Below are 19,961 nucleotides of genomic sequence, written 5' to 3' on the forward strand. Positions count from 1 at the left end.
GACCTCACGCGTCACCTAGATAGGATTATAGACTGTGCTGGGGGAGAGTCCAGCTGTCTTTGCACATATGGGTACCAATGACATAGGAAAGTGTAGGAGGGAGGTTCCGGAAACCAAACTTAGGATTTTCGATAGAAGGTTGAAATTCAGAACCTCCAGAGAATTCTCAGAAATGTTCCATGTGCAAGATCCCAGAAACAGGCAGAGCTCCAGTCTCAATGCATGGATGAGATAATGGTGCAGGGAAGTGTGTTTTAGGTTTATTAGGAACTGGGCATTTCCTGAAAGGAGAGGCTTCACGTTAACCAGAGTGGAACCAGGCTGCTGGCACGAATATTTAAAAAGGAAATAGAGCAGCTTTTAAACTAGATGAGGAGGAAGAGCCGATAGAAGATGTAATAGAGTAAATTGACAAACTACAGAGTAGCAAATCACCTGTTTCAGATGGTATACATGCCAGAAAGAACTGAAAAATGAAATTGCGGACCTGCTATTAGTAATTTGTAAACTTTCATTAAAATTTTCTATGGTACCTGAAGACTGGAGGGTTGCCAATTTTCTATGGTACCTGAAGACTGGAGGGTTGCCAGGGATTAAGAGATGATCCAGGAAACTACAGACCAGTGAGTCTAACGTCAATTTCCACCATTTTGCATGGCACAATCATAAAGAACAAAATTGCTGAATGTATAGATAGGCATGGTTTAATGGAACAAAGCCAACATTGATATAGCCAAGGGAAGTCTTGCAAGATCAATCTGCTACTTTTTTTTTTTGAGTGTGTAAATAAACGTGGATAAAGGTGAACCAGTTGATATGGTGTTTCTGGATTTCCAGAAAGCATTTGACAAAGTACCTCATGAGAGATTTTTTAGGAAATTTAAAACATCATGGGCTAGGAGGCAGTATCCTATTGTGGATTGAGAACTGCTTAAAAAATAGAAAATAGAGAGAGGACTAAATGTTACATTTTTCCAGTGGAGAAAGATAAATAGTGGAGTGTGCCAGGGAATCTGTTTTAGGTCCACTGCTTTTAAGATATTTATAAACGACCTGGAAATGGGAACAGCGAGTTAGATGATCAGATTTGCTGATGACACAAAATTATTCAGTTTTTAAATCACAAGAGGACTGTGAGAAATTGCAAGAGGACCTTTCAAAACTGGGAGACTAGGCATGCAAATGGCAAATGCAATTTAATGTGGACAAGTGTTAAGTGATGCACTTAGGGAAGAGTAACCCAAATTATAGCTACACAATGGAAGGCTCCACATTAGGAGTGACTATTCAGGATAAGGATCTAGGCGCTAATACATTGAAATCTTCTGCTCAGCATGCAGCAGCAGCCAAGAAAATAGATGGAATGCTAGGAATTATTAGGAAAGGAATGAAGAATAAATATCATAATGCCTCTGTATCTGTCCATGGTGAGATGTCCTCTTGAGTATTGTTTGCAGTTCTGGTCATCACATCTCAAAAAAGATTTAGCAGAATTAGAAAAAGTACAGAGAAGGGCAACTAAAATGTAAAAGGAATGGAACGATTCCCCTATGAGGAAAGGCTAAAGAGGTTAGGACTCTTCAGCCTGGAGAAGAGATGGCTGGGGAGGGGGGGGTGGGAGGGGTATATGATAGAGGTCTATAAAATGAGTGGAGTGGAACAAGAAAATGTTAATCATTGTGTACTCTTTCACAGAGTACAAAGACTAAGGGGCACACAATGAAGTTACTAGGTGATACATTTAAAACTAATGAGGGAGAATATTTTTTTACTTGACACACATTTAAGCTCTGGAATTTGTTACCAGAAGATGTGGTGAAAGGTATTAGCATAGCATTTAAAAAAAGATTTGGAGTAAAAGTCCATAAACCATTATTAGGTGGTGTGCAGAAATCCACTTCTTATCCCTGGGATAAGCAGCATGGAGTCATCTACTCTTGCCGTGTATTTGTGACCTGGATTGGCCACTGTTGGAAAGAGGATACTGAGCTTAATGGACCTTTCGTCTGACACAGTATGTCAAATTTTATATACTTATACATTATAAATATCAGACATAACTTACAGGTGAAGCATGCAAGAAGAAATCAGTAATAAAGACAGGAAACCAAATAATACAACAAAAAGTTAAAAAAAAATAAAAATCCATCCAATTATTATAAAAATAAAGCTGATGACTATCCTCCTAGACAGAAAAGTCCCATGGATCTAAGAGTGTGTTTTCCCCAATAAAATAAAAAATCTTAACTGCAAGAGAAAATTCACAGGAAAGCTTACATTGATGTTGTGTGCTTTAAAATTAAGGGTGCACTAATTTGGGCATTTATACTCTAGTAAACATGTTTATCCATTTAAAAATGTAGTGTTGTTATTGCAGTTCTTTCCCCATTCCTTAGTCCGTGTTCTTTTAGCCTTGAAGAAAAATGGCAGGATTAGGTTTGGGGAGGGAAAGTGCACACGAAGATTGCATTTTAAAATTTCTGTGTGTATTTTATAATCCGTACTTTGCTTCCGCTTCAGTGCAGACACAAAGTACGCTAGTAGTTTTGTACCCACATTGTGAGCACTGGTAGGATTTTCAAAGGCAAACTCTGCTCACAGAAAGGTAAACTAGCTTCACAGAATTAATTAGTTTATTTCCCCACATGATTCTAACATGGGCAGTAAAATACTAACCTTAAATCTAGCACACGACATACACAGTAATAGTTTAATACTCCAAGAAATTTTTTCTCAAGATTTAAATGCTCTTTCCCAGCCACACTAGCAGCACTCCCTCTGGATTATGTTTGCTCTGTCTTACTCCCATTATTTTGCATGCAGTATAGTTGAATGTTTTGAATTGGTCTCTTGGAGAGCCTGTGATAACAGGGGGTGGCTCTTGGTTTCAGGGAATGTGCAAAAGGCAAATGTATGCTGATTTTATCTCAAAAGCTAGGATATTCAGGTTGTTTGGTCCTAGCCTTTTAAGGTGTTAACATAAGAACATAAGAAATTGCCATGCTGGGTCAGACCAAGGGTCCATCAAGCCCAGCATCCTGTTTCCAAGAGAGGCCAAATCAGGCCACAAGAACCTGGCAATTAACCACCAAGAAGATCCCATGCTACTGATGCAATTAATAGCAGTGGCTATTCCCTAAGTAAACTTGATTAATAGCCGTTAATGGACTTCTCCTCCAAGAATTTATCCAAACCTTTTTTGAACCCAGCTACACTAACTGCACTAACCACATCATCTGGCAACAAATTCCAGAGCTTAATTGTGCGTTGAGAGTGAAAGAATTTTCTCCGATTAGTCTTAAATGTGCTACTTGCTAACTTCATGGAATGCCCCCCAGTCCTTCTATTATCCGAAAGTGTAAATAACCGATTCTCATCTACTCGTTCAAGACCTCTCATGATCTTAAAGACCACTATCATATCCCCCCTCAGCCGTCTCTTCTCCAAGCTGAACAGCCCTAACCTCTTCAGCCTTTCATCATAGGGGAGCTGTTCCATTCCCTTTATCATTTTGGTTGCCCTTCTCTGTACCTTCTCCATCACAACTATATCTTTTTTGAGATGCGGCGACCAGAATTGTACACAGTATTCAAGGTGCGGTCTCACCATGGAGTGATACAGAGGCCATTATGACATTTTCCCTTTTATTAACCATTCCCTTCCTAATAATTTCTAACATTGCTTTTTTGACTGCCGCAGCACACTGAGCCAATGATTTTAAAGTATTATCCACTATGATGCCTAGATCTTTTTCCTGGGTGGTAGTTCCTTACATGGAAGCTAACATCATGAAACTACAGCAAGGGTTATTTTTCCCTATGTGTAACACCTTGCACTTGTCCACATTAAATTTCATCTGCCATTTGGATGCCCAATCTTCCAGTCTTGCAAGGTCCTCCTGTAATGTATCACAATCCGCTTGTGATTTAACTACTCTGAATAATTTTGTATTGTCCTCAAATTTGATAACCTCACTCATCGTTTTCCTTTCCAGATCATTTATATTTATATTGAAAAGCACCGGTCCAAGTACAGATCCCTGAGGCACTCCACTGTTTACCCTTTTCCACTGAGAAAATTGACCATTTAAACCTACTCTCTGTTTACTGTCTTTTAACCAGTTTGTAATCCACGAAAGGACATCGCCTCCTATCCCATGACTTTTTAGTTTTCTTAGAAGCCTCTCATGAGGGACTTTGTCAAATGCCTTCTGAAAATCCAAATACACTACATCTACCGGTTCACCTTTATCCACATGTTTATTAACCCCTTCAAAAAAATAAAGCAGATTTGTTGGGCAAGACTTCCCTTGGGTAAATCCATTAAACCATGTCTTTCTATATGCTCTATGATTTTGATCTTTAGAATAGTTTCCAGGGATTTAAAGCATATACCCCTTTACAGAGTCCTTCATACAACGTCTTGTAGTAGTCTAGTTTAGACAAAACTAAAACTTGTACAATTGTTCTAAAATCCTTTACTGCTAAACAATTTTGGCTATGTCTCTGTTCCTGTAGAGCAAAATGTCTAATTCGATTCATAGGTACTACCTTAGTTTCCCTATTAAAAAAAAAAAAAAAAAAGAAAAAGAATCAATACAAATGCTCAACAGGTGAACATTTTCTGATATTGGCAAATCAGCATTCTATATCTTAACTACTGGTATTACAAGGGCAAAGACAGCTTCTCATTCACAGCAGTTCTGACTTGAATTAATTTAAAACTTATTTGTTCTGCAGCCAGGTAACGGTGGTTTCCAGCCCTGATTCATCCTCTCGCCTGCCTCTTATTTCTGATGACCTAACAGTAGAAAAATTTTTCATATCATCAAAATTAATAAAAGCTTCCAGATCAAACTTTAATCTTTGCCAGAGACAGCAAGTACGTAATCAGTTAGTGACAGCTGCTCTGAGGTAGTCCTAAAATTATCTGGATAAGTTATCCAACTAACATTGATAAGTTGTGTTATCATGCTAACTGAACAATGCCCCCAAAGTGTCTCCAAGTTATCTGGATACTTTTTTCCAGCTAACTATTTGGAGAAGAGCATTTTGGAAGTCTGTGATTTGTCCATTGTCTAAGTCACGATTTTAACTGGACAAACCATTTGAATATTGATTCTAGCTTTTTTTTTTGTCTAGAATGACTCATTATTTAAGGATTTGGCGTAGTATTTTATTTATTTATTTTATGATAATGGAGTATTCCTTTTTCACATAAGTGGTATGGATTTGAAAGCTTCTTATTAACAGTGATTGATTTATTTTCCAGACTTCTTGGGAATGAAGATGGTTAGTGGGCTGCTACGAATGTCTGGCGCCTTTTTCATGCGACGCACTTTTCGTGGGAACAAGCTCTACTGGGCAGTATTTGCTGAATATGTGAAAACCATTCTCAGGGTAAAGACCATTTATCAAAGTTTTAAATGGGTGGGAGCACCTAGCCTGGAGTAGAGCTGGCCCTGCTGCAGTGTTTCTGGAAGGAGGCCAGCTCCATCCCCCACCTGCAGGCATCATGCCACGGGCAAATTGTCTGTGGATCAGCTGGCCGGAGTAGGAAGGCAGTGCAGGTAGCTAATAAAACTAACAAAGAACAATACATGTGTTTTACCTGGTTGTTAAGGGCCTCTGAGCTTCTTTTGTGTTTGCTTTGTGGGAGGAAAAGACAGGTCTAATTCAGTTATTGCAAAGAGCAACAATATGATGTGAATATAGAGGCATGCATTAAAATAACTTGCCATGGTCTGCTCGATAGCTCAGTAGGTTTCTGCTCCCTATGCTGGTCTGGGCTTGGGATGCTGTGGAAGTTGATTTGCCAATCCCATGAGGAGGGACTCCCAGTTGTCAAGTATCAGTGACACTTAATGGACAGACATAGGCCCCATGATTGCAGGGCTCTGGAGGGAGCCCAGGTACTTGGCTGCTGGCAAGGGATGTTTATTGCAGTGGCTGGACTATATATAAGTTGGCTGTATATTGCTCATACAATAATGTTTTTTACCTGCCTGTACCTCCTCTCGGTACTGTCACTCACTCTTCTATCTTCTACCTGCTCCCCTTTCCCTGTTTTTTGTATTTTTTCCCATCCTTTTTCAGTTTTTTGTAAACCAGCGTGATGTTCCCTCGAATGGGTATAAAATTAATAAATAAATAAAATAAATAAGTGAGTTAGGAGGGGAATATAAATAGAGGGAGAGCCCCAAGTAGTTTTAAATGAAGGCTTCTTGAAGGTCAGTTCTGATTGAGCTGGAAGTCCAGAGGAATTGGAGCCAACTACATAAATAATAAAATATCTTCCTGCATATTCTTTAGATTACTATGTAAAATAAGAAGATCCATGATGCCGCTATTTGTTTATCACCAAAAAAAGCACAGGTTCCACAAAATTATCTCAAAATCATTTCAAAAGTTATCACAAATTAAATATCAAAATGAACACAGCATCAGATATAATTCAAGTGCCAAGATTGTCTACCGTCTCTTGCCTCTCAATGGATTGTAAATGATTTCAAATAAAAAGCACAACAGGCTCTCGCTCATCTGCTGGTTCACATCTCTCAAAACCCATAAAATGCGTAAACCTTTGAAAAACCAAAAAAAGTGAAAATACTTAGCTCTGTAAAATTCGCTGTATAACCACAGTGACATGGACCCATGTTTCAGCATGTCAACACCTGCATCAGGAAATCAGGTCACCTACAACATAAAAGCATTCAAACATCACACACTTGCAAAGGAAGAAATAAACAAAGCACCCACTTAAACTTCAAATATATTAAACTCACAAAACTCGCCATAGCATATCCACAAGACATTTAAAAATAGAGGCTGTGTACATTTTGATAGTTAATTTGTGATAACTTTTGATGAGATTTTGAGATAATTTTGTGGAACCTGTGCTTTTTTGGTGATATTCATATTTAAGGTTTCTGCTCTTCATTTGTGTTGGTTATTTCACTTGTTTTTGAGGAGTGTATGATCTTTTTTTTTTTTTTATACCATGTATGACCCTCTCTTCTGCAGATTCTGTTTTCCTTCACAGGACAATTTGTTTGGGACATTTTATTTTGACAAGTTATTGTAAACAGTACGTTACTTCTGAGACTGCTCAGTGATATGATAAAGTCCAGATGAGTAAAACAGAATAGAACCCCACAACAGCAAACTATTATGAGTACATTGCAGCTCTCTGCTCTATTCTGCGGTCCATCTTTTCCAGCGAGTGGTTATTTGACACATTTTTCCTTATGGATGACTGCTGTGTGACCGACAAGTCTCTTGTTGCAAAATTCATTTAGAGACAGGACAGGAGCTAGATGAAAGAAATCTCCAAAAATGATTTAAAAGACGCTTTGATTGCCTGATGTCAAAACAAGATATTTCTTTTGCAGAAAGGCTACGCTCCAGTTGAATTCTTTGTGGAGGGGACCAGAAGCCGCACTTCTAAGACTTTGCCTCCTAAATTTGGTATGTTTAGCTGACTTTGTAGACTTCAAGAATCAGAAGTTGATGTAAGATGATAGTGGTAATTGTGGAGGGGTTTGTAGTTGGCATTGGTTTTCTGAAGGGCTAACTTCTTTGAAGGAAAGCACTAGTGATAAATGTTCCCACTAATATTTTGTGGGGTGTGTACACAAAAGGTTTTTGTGTGCAGTGTAATGAAACTAAGATCTGCAACAGAGTGAACATCTCTGAAAGAGTAGGAGAATGAAAAGTGATTTAAAAATATTTGAGGAGTGGTCTAAGAGTATTAGGATACAATGCTAAAAGTGCAGAGGCATGCATATGGGGTGCAGAAATCAATGTGAACAGTTGTAAAGAATTGATATGCACCAGTCAGGAGAGGGACCTTGGAATGACAGTGTCAGTTGATCTTAAGGTAGCAAAACAGTATGATAAGATGGTGGCCAAAACTGGGAAGATGCCTAGAGAGAGGCATAACCAGTAGAAAAGGAGATGTAATAATGCTTCTTTACAGGTTGTTGGTGAGGCCTCACCTGGAATAATGTTTGCAGTTCTGGAGGCTGTATCTCAGAAAGGATATAGAAAGGCTGGAGATTGTCCAGAGAAGTGCAACCAAAATGGTGCAGGGTTTGTACCGGAAGCCTATGAGATGAAAGTGAAGGAACTCAATATTTATACCCTAGAAGAGAGGCGAGATCCGGAGGTGGTGGGGAAAGGGAATATGATAGAAACAGTTAAACAGTTAAATACCTGAAAGGTGTTAATACACAGGAAACCAAGCTTTTTCAATGGAAAATAAGCTTATAGAACTAGAGGTCATAATATGAAGTTCCAAGGAGGTAGATTCAGGGATCATGTCAGTAGGTATTTTTTCACAGAGAGTGGAGAGTGGTGGATGTCTGGAATGCCCTCCAGAGGAGGTAGTGATGACAAAGACAGTGACAGACTTAAAGAAGGCATAGGATAAAAACAGAAGATCCTTAGAGAATGATAGTGAAGGCACTGGACAACCTTCACTGAGCGACAGTTGCAGCCCAAGGCAGCAGTGATACAGTTGCATTGTGCTTCCTGGAAGGCATGGAGAAACCTGCAACCCTAAAGAGAACATAACGGGATTGGGGGTTGGGTTTCTTGTGGAAGTTTGACCTACTTTGGGGAAAATGCACATAAAATTGCTGCTGAATAGACTAGATGGGCCTTTTTCTGCCATTATTAAATATGTCACTGTGTTAAATTTGTGTGCATATTTCTCTGAAACACCATTTAATTTTCCTTTTCTTATACATGGAATGCATGTGCACACAAACTGTGTGCACATGCACGCATTTACTTCTTACAGGGAATATTGTCTTTGATAGAGCATGTCCTTGTGCGTCCATATTCATTATTATGGTGGTATGTCCACACCCTGTAATCAAGTCATCTTACATTTTGGGTAGTTAAATTTGCTTTCTCCGGATAAGCTACCAAAATATCTCCTGGCAGTAAGGAATATTATTATTTATTATTATTATTTTCCCTGTACGTATCCAGATCAGTCCAGACCATGGGTTGAGCCTCCTGTCCAGCAGATGGAGACAGACCAAAACTGAAAGGGAATCCTATATCAGCACAGAGCCTACCCTGCAGCCCTTCAGAATTTGTCTGTCTCCAGCAGATGCCGGCAGCTCACCCTGCGGTTCCCTGGCTTAATTCCTTAGCCTTTGCCTGTTGAGTTCTTTTCTTCTATTTCTGTCAGATCAAGCAAGTATCTTTATTCTCTCTAAATTTAAAAAAATAAAATATATAAAAAAATAAATAAATAAATATGTGTGTGTGTGACTTTTTGAACAGGCTCTGTTTCTCTCAGGAGACAGCACTGTCTCCTTGCTCTTGGGGGGCCTAGGGGGGTTTTTCACCCCTTATTTTATGCAGCCTAGGCTCCCTTCCTGGTGAACCTTTTGTTGGGGTTATACTGGTGGTCCAGTCACTCCACCTATTTAGCTGCCTTTGCCTCACTATTTCCCGGGATGCTCAATTCCCCGGCTGTGCCAGCAGGGAAGCTCATTCCCCCGCAACTTTAAAGTAAAAAAAAATATTTTGAGGCACTTCAGCTTAAATGCCGACTGATTACTCTGCAGCTTTTTGATATTTAACAAAGGAGCGAGCAGGGGTCATTCTCCTGCACCCGCTCCTCAGCACTGGACAGCTCAGCTATTTTTTCTCTGCCTTGCGGCACTTTTTTACTGCAGTCATACCGCGTTCAAATCTTTGCCTGGCCTGCGGGGAGCCTGCATCGTGGCTCTCCCGCGAAGGGGCTTTGCTCGGGGTGCCTGCCGGGTGGGGAGGATCCCTCCCCAGCAGCGATCAAGCAGACAACCCAGGGGTGGTCCTCTCACCGCATGGCCAGGCCGTTCCTGAGTCGGCAAACTGCGGGAACGGCGGCCATCTTGGGGATCTCTGCAGCTCCCGATTCGGGGCTTCAGGAGGCAGAGGAGCCTGATTTTCATTTTTCTCCACCCTTCATACTTCTAGAGCTGGGGATTGAGATTCTTCTGGAGGATACGATCACAGCCACGATGCCGGCTCACGTGGACCCGGGCCTGGCGGGACTCAGAGCTCCTCCATGCACTTTCCCCTTCCATCCCATGCACAAACTGCTGCTCCTCCGGGAATGGGAAGCTCCCGAGATGGGGCTATGAGTGGGGAGAGCTATGGACAAGCTCTATCCTCTCCCCGAGGATTGCCTGGAGATGCTTAAAATTCCCAAGGTGGATTCTTCTGTGTCTGCGGTCACCAAGCACACCACTGTTCCGGTGGTAGGAGCCACGGCTTTGAAAGACATGCAGGACCGCAAGCTCGAATTCTTAATCAAGCGTATCTTCGAAGACCTGGCCTTAGGAATCCGGGCGACGAAATGCAGCAGTCTCATGCAGTGCGCAAGCCTTAGGTGGGTTCAACAATATCTCAGCACCCAGGACCTCCCGTCTGCAGAGGCAGGGCAGGCTGAACGGTTGGAAGGTGCTGTGACGTATGTGGTGGATGCTCTTTACGACTTACTCCGCATACAGGCCAAAGTGATGGTTTCAGCGGTGTCAGCCAGACGTCTCCTCTAGCTGGACAGTTGGTCGGCAGATACTTCCTCCAAGTCTCAGTTGGGCACACTTCCTTTCAAGGGTAAGTTGCTTTTTGGCGAGGACCTGGAACAGCTTATTAAGTCCTTGGGTAAGAACAAAGTCCATAAGCTGCCGGAGGACCGCCTGAAACAGTCAAAGTCCTTTTTCCCTACCCGTTCCCGCTTCCGGGGCCAGCAAAGGTATAATAATCGGGCACGTGGTGCCTTCTCTAGAGGAAATTCCTCCAGATCCCAGTTCTGGTCTCATTCCTTTCAGGGCCGTCGTGCCTTCCGAGATGGTAATCCACAACACTCCACCGCAAAGCCCGCCTCCCAATGAGATCCGGCCGGTCCTTTCCTCCGTTCCGATCTTAGGTGGTTGTTTCTCACTGTTCTTAGAGGAATGGGCCAAAATCATGTCGGAACAGTGGGTCCTCGAAATAATAGAGAAAGGTTACGCATTCGAGTTTGCTCGACACCTGCCAGATCTGTGCCTAGTCTCTCCTTGCGGACACCGAAAGAGGTCTGCCATATGCCAGACTCTTGCCAGGCTCCAGGAGCTGGGGGACATAGTCCCGGTGGAGGAACAAGGCTCTGGCCAGTATTCCATCTACTTTGTTGTGCAAAAATTTCCTTCCGTCCAATCTTGGACCTCAAGAGAGTCAGCCGGGCCCTCAGGGTACGACATTTTCGGATGGAGGCCCTGAGGGCGGTCATAGCAGCTATTCGCTCCGGCGAATATCTGGCCTCTCTCGATTTTAACGGAGGCTTACTTACACATCCTGATTCGTCACAAGCGTCAGAAGTATCTCTGATTCAACATTCTGGGTCAGCATTTCCAGTTCAGGGCTCTGCCCTTCGGCCTAGCCACTGCGCTGTGCACTTTTACCAAGGTCATGGTGGTTGAGGCGGCCGTTCTTCGACGAGAAGGAATCCTAGTCCATCCTTACCTAGACGACTGGCTCATGCGGGCCAAGTTGGAGACTCTCTGCAGGCTGGGAGTCGACTGGGTTCTTGCTCTCCTCACTTCTCTCGGGTAGATAGTTCAAAAGCAATCTGCAGCCCTCCCGGGTCTTGGAATTTCTGGGGGCGCGTTTCGATACCCAAGTCGGCAAGGTATTCCTGCCGGATGCTCGGGCGTTCATACTGATGGATCAAGTGCAAAATCTCCTCTCGCTTCCACTGCCTACGGCATGGGACTACCTCCAAGTTCTGGGGACCATGGCTTCTACTATCGACCTGGTCCTCTGGGCTTTTGCGCATATGTGACCATTACAGAAAGCTTTGCTATCCCGCTGGAAGCCGGTGTCTGAACAGTTTCGGACGATTCTCCCGCTCTCCGACTCTAGCATCGCTGACATACGGGCCAATTCAGTAAAGGTCGCTGGAGAGCGGGCGAGCGCTCGCACAGGCCACTCTCCTGTGCGCGTGATTCTGGGGGGAAGAAGATGCAAATTAGGGCCCACGGTAAAAAGAGGCGCTAGGGACACTAGGGTTTGACAGCTGGCGCTCAATTTTTCCGGCGTCAATTCTCGAGCCTGTTGACAGCTACGGGTTCGGAAAACGGACGCCGGCTAAATTGAGCGTCTGTCTTCTGACCTGCGGACCGCTGGCAGATTTAAATTTTTTTTTTAAATTTTTGATTTTTTTTTTTTTAATTTTGGGGCCTTCGACTTAATATCGGTATAATATTAAGTCAGAGGGTGTACAGAAAAACAGATTTTTCTGCTTTTCTGTACACTTTCCCGGTGCTGGCAGAAATTAACACCAGTCTTTGGGCAGGCGTTAATTTCTGAAAGTAAAATGTGCGGCTTGGCTGCTCATTTTACTTTCTGTATTGCGCGGTAATAACTAATAGGGCCATCAACATGCATTTGCATGTTGCAGGTGCTGTTAGTTTCGGGGGGGGTTGGACGCGCGTTTTCGACACGCTATTACCCCTTACTGTATAAGGGGTAAAGCTAGCGTGTCAAACACACATCTAAACCCGGGCTAACAGTGCGCTCCACCGGCCCGATAAAATGGTGGCTATCGCTGATGCACCTCCTGAGGGGGATGTCCCTACAGACTCCGCAGTGGATTGTAGTAATGACAGATGCCAGTCTCTCTGGGTGGGGAGCAGTCTGCCAGTCTCAAGCTACGCAGGGATACTGGTCCCCAGTCCAATCCCACTGGCACATCAATCACCTGGAGGCCTGGGCGGTCCGCCTGGCTCTCCAGTTTTTTCTTTCTCTGATTCGCCGCAAGGCAGTGCGAGTACTCTCTGACAACTCCACCACGGTGGCTTATATCAATCGACAGGGAGGCACCCGGAGTCGCCTGGGGGCCCTAGAAGCCAGCAAGCTCTTTGCCTGGGCGGAGCGTCACTTGGAGCGCCTAGCAGCCTCCCTTAAAGTGGGCAAGGAGAATGTGCAAGCCAATTTCCTGAGTTGTCAGCGTCTCGATCCCGGCGAGCGGGAGTTATCAGACAGAGCGATGGATCTGATTGTCAGCAGGTGGGGTCCGTCTCTCACCTGGACCTGATGGCAACCTTGAGCAATGCCAAAGCTCCCAGTTTCTTCAGCCGCAGGAGGGAGCACTGTTCAGAAGGAGTGGATGCTCTAGTCCTTCCCTGGCCCCATGACGTCCTTCTGTAAGTGTTTCTCCTTGGCCTCTAGTGGGAAAGGTTCTCCGAAGAATAGAACTTCACAGGGGACTGGTCATCCTCGTGGCACCTGACTGGCCCTGCAGACAGTGGTTCGCAGATCTGGTAAACCTGGCGACGGACGGTCCTCTTCGCCTCGGCCATCTTCCTCGCCTGCTCCAGCAGGGTTCTGTATTTTTCGACCAGGCGGCTTGCTTCTGTCTAGCGGCCTGGCTTTTGAACAGTGAAGACTAAGAAAGAAGCGATATAAAGAGGAAGTTATATCTACTCTGCTTCGGGCCCTTAAGCCGTCTACTTCCCTGGCTTATGTCTGCATTTGGAAAGTTTTCGAAAATGGCTGCGCGGAATCGGGTGTCTTGGCTCGTTCAGCTCCGGTTTCTATGATTCTTTCCTTCCTCCAGAAGGGCCTCTCCAAGGGTCTCTCCTTCAGCTCATTGCGCGTCCAAGTGTCCGCTTTCTGCTCCCTCTTAGGCAACGTTGATGGTTACGCAGTAGTGTCTCACCCGGATGATGTCAGTTTTCTCAAGGGCGCCAAGCATTTGAAGCCACCCGTCCTTCATGGAGTCTTAATTTAGTCCTTCGGGATCTTTGTGAGGCACCTTTCGAACCTCTCCGTTGGGCTACCCTTAAGGATTTGTTGCTTAAGACAGTCTTCCTGCTTTCTATCTGCTCCGCCAGAAGGGTGTCTGAGATTCAAGTGTTGTCCTGTCGGGAGCCTTTTCTGCGGTTTTCTGATTCAGGAGTTTCTCTCAAGACCATACCTTCTTTCTTGCCGAAGGTTGTTTCTTCCTTTCATGTCAATCAGTCGATGGAGCTTCCTGCATTCTCTCCTGAGGATATAGTGGGTTCAGTTGGGAGTGATCTTCGCTGCCTTGATGTAAAACGCATTTTACTGCGTTATCGTCAGGTTACCAATGACTTCTGGGTCTCAGATCATCTTTTTGTCCTGTGGAGTGGTCCAAATAGGGGCAACCAAGCTTCTAAGACTATGATTGCTCGGTGGTTGAAGGAGGCAATCTCATCGGCCTATATCTGCCAAGGGTGGGCAGTTCCGGAGGGCCTAAAGGCTCATTCCTTGCGTTCTCAAGCTACTTCTTGGGCGGAGAGTCAATCAGTCTCTCCGCAGGAAATATGCAGGGCCGCTACGTGGAAATCCCTGCATATCTTTGCTCGACATTACCACCTTGATGTACAGGCACCAGTATTTGGTTCCTTTGGTCGGAAGGTGCTTTGAGCGGGACTGTCTCGGTCCCACCCTTTGTAGGGAAGCTTTGGTACATCCCACGGTCTGGACTGATCTGGGTTCATACAGGGAAAGGAAAATTAGTTCTTACCTGTTAATTTTCGTTCCTGTAGTACCACGGATCAGTCCAGACACCCTTCCCTGTATTTTCTGCTGTCCACTCGAAGCTCTTTTTGTAGGTTACTGGATGTTTTTTGATCTGTGATTATCCTTAAAGGCACTGGAAGCGTCTGTTTTGATGACAATGTATATGCAAGAGCGATCATATACAGAGTCCATTCAATGTTTGCAATTGTTTAGTTTTTTGTGAGTTCTCTCGTTACTTGCTTGAGTTCTCTTGTTACTTGCTTGATCTTTTACTGGTTATCTTTATTCTTATCTGCTTTGACAATGGTTATACTTGAAGGGCTGCAGGGTAGGCTCTGTCCTGATATAGGATACCCTTTCAGTTTTGGTCTGTCTCCATCTGCTGGACAGGAGGCTCAACCCATGGTGTGGACTGATCCATGGTACTACAGGAATGAAAATTAACAGGTAAGAAATAATTTTCCTATTAATCAGATTTATATACCACCTGTCAGTATTTCCAAGCAGTTTACAAAATATATTCATAATTTAATTTTAAGTATAACCTTCAGAGCTTATTGCCCAAGATGGTCTGGAGACAAATAGTATCAATGAGTTCAACAGATTTATGGAAGATAAGATCAATCATTGCCTAAGCCCCCAGTCTGCTGTGGCAGTTCAACGATAAATTCTGTAGCAAGGGATAAAAAATGTCTGCAGCACATTTTAATGTTTTGCAGTAATATTTTTTCTAGCTTATCTGTGTGTTCACAAAAGGCACATTTTTAAAATGTAAGATTTTATTAATCTCTTCTGTACATTTTAATTTTTTATTTTTCCAGTTATTTTTTTCTAATGTTTACACTTTTCAATCCCTCTTTCTTTCTCTCCTTTTATCCCAGTCTAGTACTACCTTTCTCCCAATCTTTTCCCTACTCTACAATATTTCATTGCTCTTACCTTTCCCTCTTAAATCCCACCTCTTCGCTTTCATCATCCCATGCCTTAGTCTCTCCTTTTTCCTATAGTATTTAATCTTTATTCATCTCCTTCCTCGCATTCATCCTGCCATCTCTTCTTTGTTTCTCTTTCCCTCATTTTCTATTTTTCCACCCCTCCATGTTGTCTCCTCTTCCCCTGCTCCCTTCTTTACTGTCACTATAGTGTTCTATCTCTTCCTCCTGTGCCACCAAGCAATGATGCCGTTTCCTGCTTTAAACTTCCTTTCCTCCAGCATTATAGCATACAACCATTGTTGCTTGAGCCCCAAAGGGCCGATAGGTATAGTTACTATCAGCAAAATATTGTGACCCTGCGAAGGAGACAGGTGGGAGAGCATGCAGCAGCCTATGGTTAAGGTGGAAGAATAAGAGCCGAACGGCTTTATTTGTAGAGAAAAAGAAAGTGGAACTGTGGAGCAGGAGTGGGTAGATGGGGGGGGGGAGGGAGCAGGGCAGGAAGTGAATAGTGTGAGGGGCCAGGTATGAACACTCTTTGCGAATACACACTCCATTTCCGTGGGGAGCCACAACTGATTTCTGCTGCTAGTTTTCTGCTTCATTGGGTCTTGAAAAAAGGTGGCAGGATGCCTGTTTTGAGTCATTCTACCAGAAATTAAGCCCTAGGTAACACGGGCACACACACACAAGATTTAATTAATACAAGATCAATCTTGTGAACAATAGTGCCAGACATCAAGACCAGGATTCAAGCCTTAATGATTGGTTCTTATGCCCCCAAGTTTCAAACTTGTGCTAATTCAGCTCCTTTTTGTGTCTTTTTTTTTTTTTTTTCTCTGCAATGCCTGCTTCAGGATCACATCCCCTCCTCTTCCCTGCAGAAGAAGAGAGGGGAGGGGTTTGATTAGGGAACAGAATGGTTTTCTCTGCTTTGTCTGCTCCAGCTTCGCGCCCCCCCCCCTCCCCTGCTCAGAACGCCTCTCCTGCTCTGCCTCTTAAATCTGAAAAGAAGTGGCAGAATTCAGTTCCAGTCAGTTTACTTGAACTTGTACACATGTATAGTGCAATTTAGTTTAGATTTGTGCAACTCTTCATCTCAGATGTTCATCCAAAAATATAAGGTTTATATTTCATGTTTCAGGACTTCTAAGTGTTGTAATGGAGCCATTTTTCAAAGGAGAGGTTTTCGATACTTACCTTGTGCCAGTCAGCATCAGCTATGAGAGGATATTAGAAGAATCGCTTTATGCATATGAGCTTTTAGGAGTACCAAAGCCAAAAGAATCTACATCCGTATGTAAATGCCATTCTGTCTCATACATCACATTTGCTTTACTTATGCACGTAATGAAATTTTTGATTCTGAATTCGCCCTTTTTCCCATTCCTGAAAAATAGGGGTTACTGAAAGCCAGGAAAGTCCTGAGTGAAAATTTTGGAAGTATACATGTCTACTTCGGGCAGCCTGTGTCAGTACGAACCTTGGCATCTGGGAGGATCAATCGTTTCCAGTACAACTTGGTACCAAGGTAGTGGAGATTCTGATGCTCAATGATATGGGAAATACTATTTGCTCTTCAAGACATCCGGGAGTAAAGATGCAGAACGTACAATAAGCAAGTTAAGATAATCAGATTTTGTGTTCCTTATTGTACTGCATATGCCCATTTTTCCTTTCCTCCTCTAGTCTAAATACTGAACTACCTGAGGTAACTTGCTTACTGCAGATTGTTTTTAAAAGTAAAAATTGAGAGCTGGAATCATAACTGGGCTATTTATCCCAGGAATTAAAATAACTATGTTCACCTGGTGCTGATGTTTGGTTTGATTATGAATGCTCTAATTGACTGGAAAAGAAGTCATCTGTGCCTTCTAGAAAGATCTTATTCCTCTTCATCCAGTCAGACTAGTCCGGATGCATGGGTTATGCCCACCAACCAGTAGATGAAGACACAGATCACTGGTTTGCCAGTGTTCCCCCTTACAAGCATCCACGCTGACTTCAGTCTGTACAGAGGGCAGCTCCTGATTGAAAGGCTAGTACTCTCTCCCTCTGTTGAGCATAGCCCTGGGACAAAATAAATCATTAGTCTTGACAGGCAGCTCCTAAGATGAAAGGCTGGTACTGCCTCCTTCTGGAGCATAGTCTGGGCCATGGGGCTTCCTGTTTAGTTTCTGGATTGGACATAGACTAGCATTGTAATTGGCCTTCTCTCTTTCCCCCGCCCTCATTTTATTTATGCTGGGGGATCCCCTTCTCCTCCTCAGAAAACAAAAATAAAATGGACTCTTGTTTTGTTTGTGGTAATAAAGTTTAGAAAAAAGGAGGAGCACAGTTCCTGATCGAGGAACAGCAGCAGATCTCTGACAGGGACATTACGTGAGTCATTTTTCCCTGTTATTCCCAGTTGTGGCCCTGTTATTCATGGTTGTGGCTGTGTGCTCTTAGTTCAGGATGCGGTACTGAGGAGCCATGGCTTCCTCTATAGAGCGCAGGGAAAAAAACACATTCCCTGTACGTACCAGGATCAGTCCAGACAGCTGGGTTATGCCTCCCCTCCAGCAGATGGAGTCAGAGAGAAAACTGAAGACACCCCCTAGATATACCAGTGTACCACCTGCGATCCTTCAGTATTTTCTCTGACTCTAGCAGATTGAGAGGCATAACCTGCGGTCCTGTCCTGGTCAGGTTGTTCGTGCTGGGAATTGCTCTTTTGACTGGAACAAGTAGTTTCTTACCTTCCGGTCCTTGTTGCTCAGTGTTGTCCGTTAGTCAGGTTTGTCTGTTCTGTTTGGCGCAGCACACAGCGCATAGCTCAGTGGCAGGGCAGTCACAGAGGGCATTGCCCTCCTTGAATTCCCGGATTGGTGTGTCCCAGTAGGTTGGGGGAGAGATTACTGGTGGGCCAGTCACCCTCCCCCCTATGTACCAGGATCCTTTACCCTGAAGGGGGTTTTATACGAAAAAAAAAAAAAAAGAAAGAAGTTTAAAAGTTTTTACTTTCCTGCTCTAGAGCCACTTAAGGCCTGTTGGTGACAGGCAGTGAGCTTTCCTTTACAGCCCCGGCCTGCCGTGCCTCTGTGGACTCCGGAGGGGGTGGCTGTGTCACCCGGCGCACATTACAAGGCACAGTTACTTGCCTCCTGCATTTTGGCGCGCTTTTACCGACTGCTCCATTTTTGGCCTGGGATGCCGCGATCTTCGGCCTGCATGGCCTGCGGGGGGGCGGGGGCGCAACTCTCCCACGAGGGTCTCTGTTCCCGATGTCTTCCCGGGGGTGAGGGACCCTCGTGGGGGCCGAGTGCTGCCCGCAGCTGCTTCTCTCCTCCTTCTTCTTCGCGGCAGAGCAGGCCGCCGGGCTCTCTATCTTCGGCCCCTCCTCCCTCGGGGAGGAGAGTGGCGGCCATCTTGGCCACGCGGCAGTTGGAGCTATCAGCATCGGAGGAGGGTTCCTCCCCTCCTCCTTCTCCGCCCGACCTAAGGCCGCAAACTCCGCCCATTTTGGAGGATCCTACAGCCCCTCCCCCTTCTGGTGCAGGTAAGAAAGATTTAAAAAGATCAGTGCCTTTTTCGTCCGAATTTGTGCTTTTAATGCACAAAGCTTTCTTGCAGGCAGAGGCAGGATGGGAAGCTGAAGGCCCCCCCCCTCCCAAACTTCCCAGGATCGTGGTGGATCAGGGGAGCTCGGGGGCTAGTGACCCTCGTCCGCAGGATCAAGGGGACCACCAACCGCCGGCTACAGGAAACGCGGGGGCTTCTGACCCCAACCCGCGGGGGGGGGGGGCGGCACCGGTCATGGGGACCAAGGTTTCAGGCCAGATCCCCAGGGGGACCCGGATTTGCTCGTAGGGAGCGATCAGGGATTAGTTGAGGGGGACGACCCCCAGGTGCTCCGGTTATTCGGAAAGAAGGAATTAGGATTTTTAATCCTTCATGTCCTGAAGGAGTTGGAGCTTTCGGCCCCGCATCAGGAAGCGGACACTTCTACGGGGGACGTAGCTATGGCGGGCCTGAAGGCCCCCCCTCAAACTTTTCCCTTTCATCCTAAGGTTTTACAGCTTGTATCCAAGGAGTGGGAGGTCCCAGAAGCCTCGCTGCGAGTGAGCAGGGCCATGGAAAAGCTGTATCCCCTACCGGCGGACTCCCTGGATCTCCTAAAGACCCCCTCGGTGGACTCAGCGGTTACAGCCGTAGTCAAGCATACAACCATCCCCGTCACGGGGGGGATAGCCCTCAAAGATCTTCAGGATCGCAAGCTGGAGATATTGCTAAAGCGCATTTTTGACATGGCGGCCTTAGGTGTCCGGGCAGTGGCATGCAGCAGTCTCGTGCAGAGGGCCAACCTGAGCTGGGTTCAGCAGCTACTTACTATGCAGGAGCTTCCACCAGACGAGGCGGAACAAGCCAACTGTGTGGAGGCTGCAGTCGCCTATATAGCGGATGCCTTATATGATTTGTTGCGGACCTCGGTTTGTATTATGTCCTCTGCAGT

At 44.7% G+C, this 19,961-nt stretch overlaps 1 protein-coding gene across 2 annotated transcripts in view; it reads left to right on the plus strand.

Moving 5' to 3' along the window:
* Window positions 1-19,961, plus strand: part of GNPAT (glyceronephosphate O-acyltransferase) — a 269,454-nt gene that overhangs the window by 79,724 nt on the left and 169,769 nt on the right. For both annotated transcript variants that reach the window (XM_029594197.1, XM_029594198.1), the window contains exons 5-8: window positions 5,272-5,399; window positions 7,391-7,466; window positions 16,611-16,762; window positions 16,867-16,997. In XM_029594197.1, the coding sequence (XP_029450057.1) occupies window positions 5,272-5,399; window positions 7,391-7,466; window positions 16,611-16,762; window positions 16,867-16,997 (487 nt within the window). The remainder of the gene's footprint in view (window positions 1-5,271; window positions 5,400-7,390; window positions 7,467-16,610; window positions 16,763-16,866; window positions 16,998-19,961) is intronic.

This window comes from Rhinatrema bivittatum, chromosome 3 (assembly GCF_901001135.1).
Source record: "Rhinatrema bivittatum chromosome 3, aRhiBiv1.1, whole genome shotgun sequence".
In the NCBI taxonomy this organism is placed as follows: domain Eukaryota; kingdom Metazoa; phylum Chordata; class Amphibia; order Gymnophiona; family Rhinatrematidae; genus Rhinatrema; species Rhinatrema bivittatum.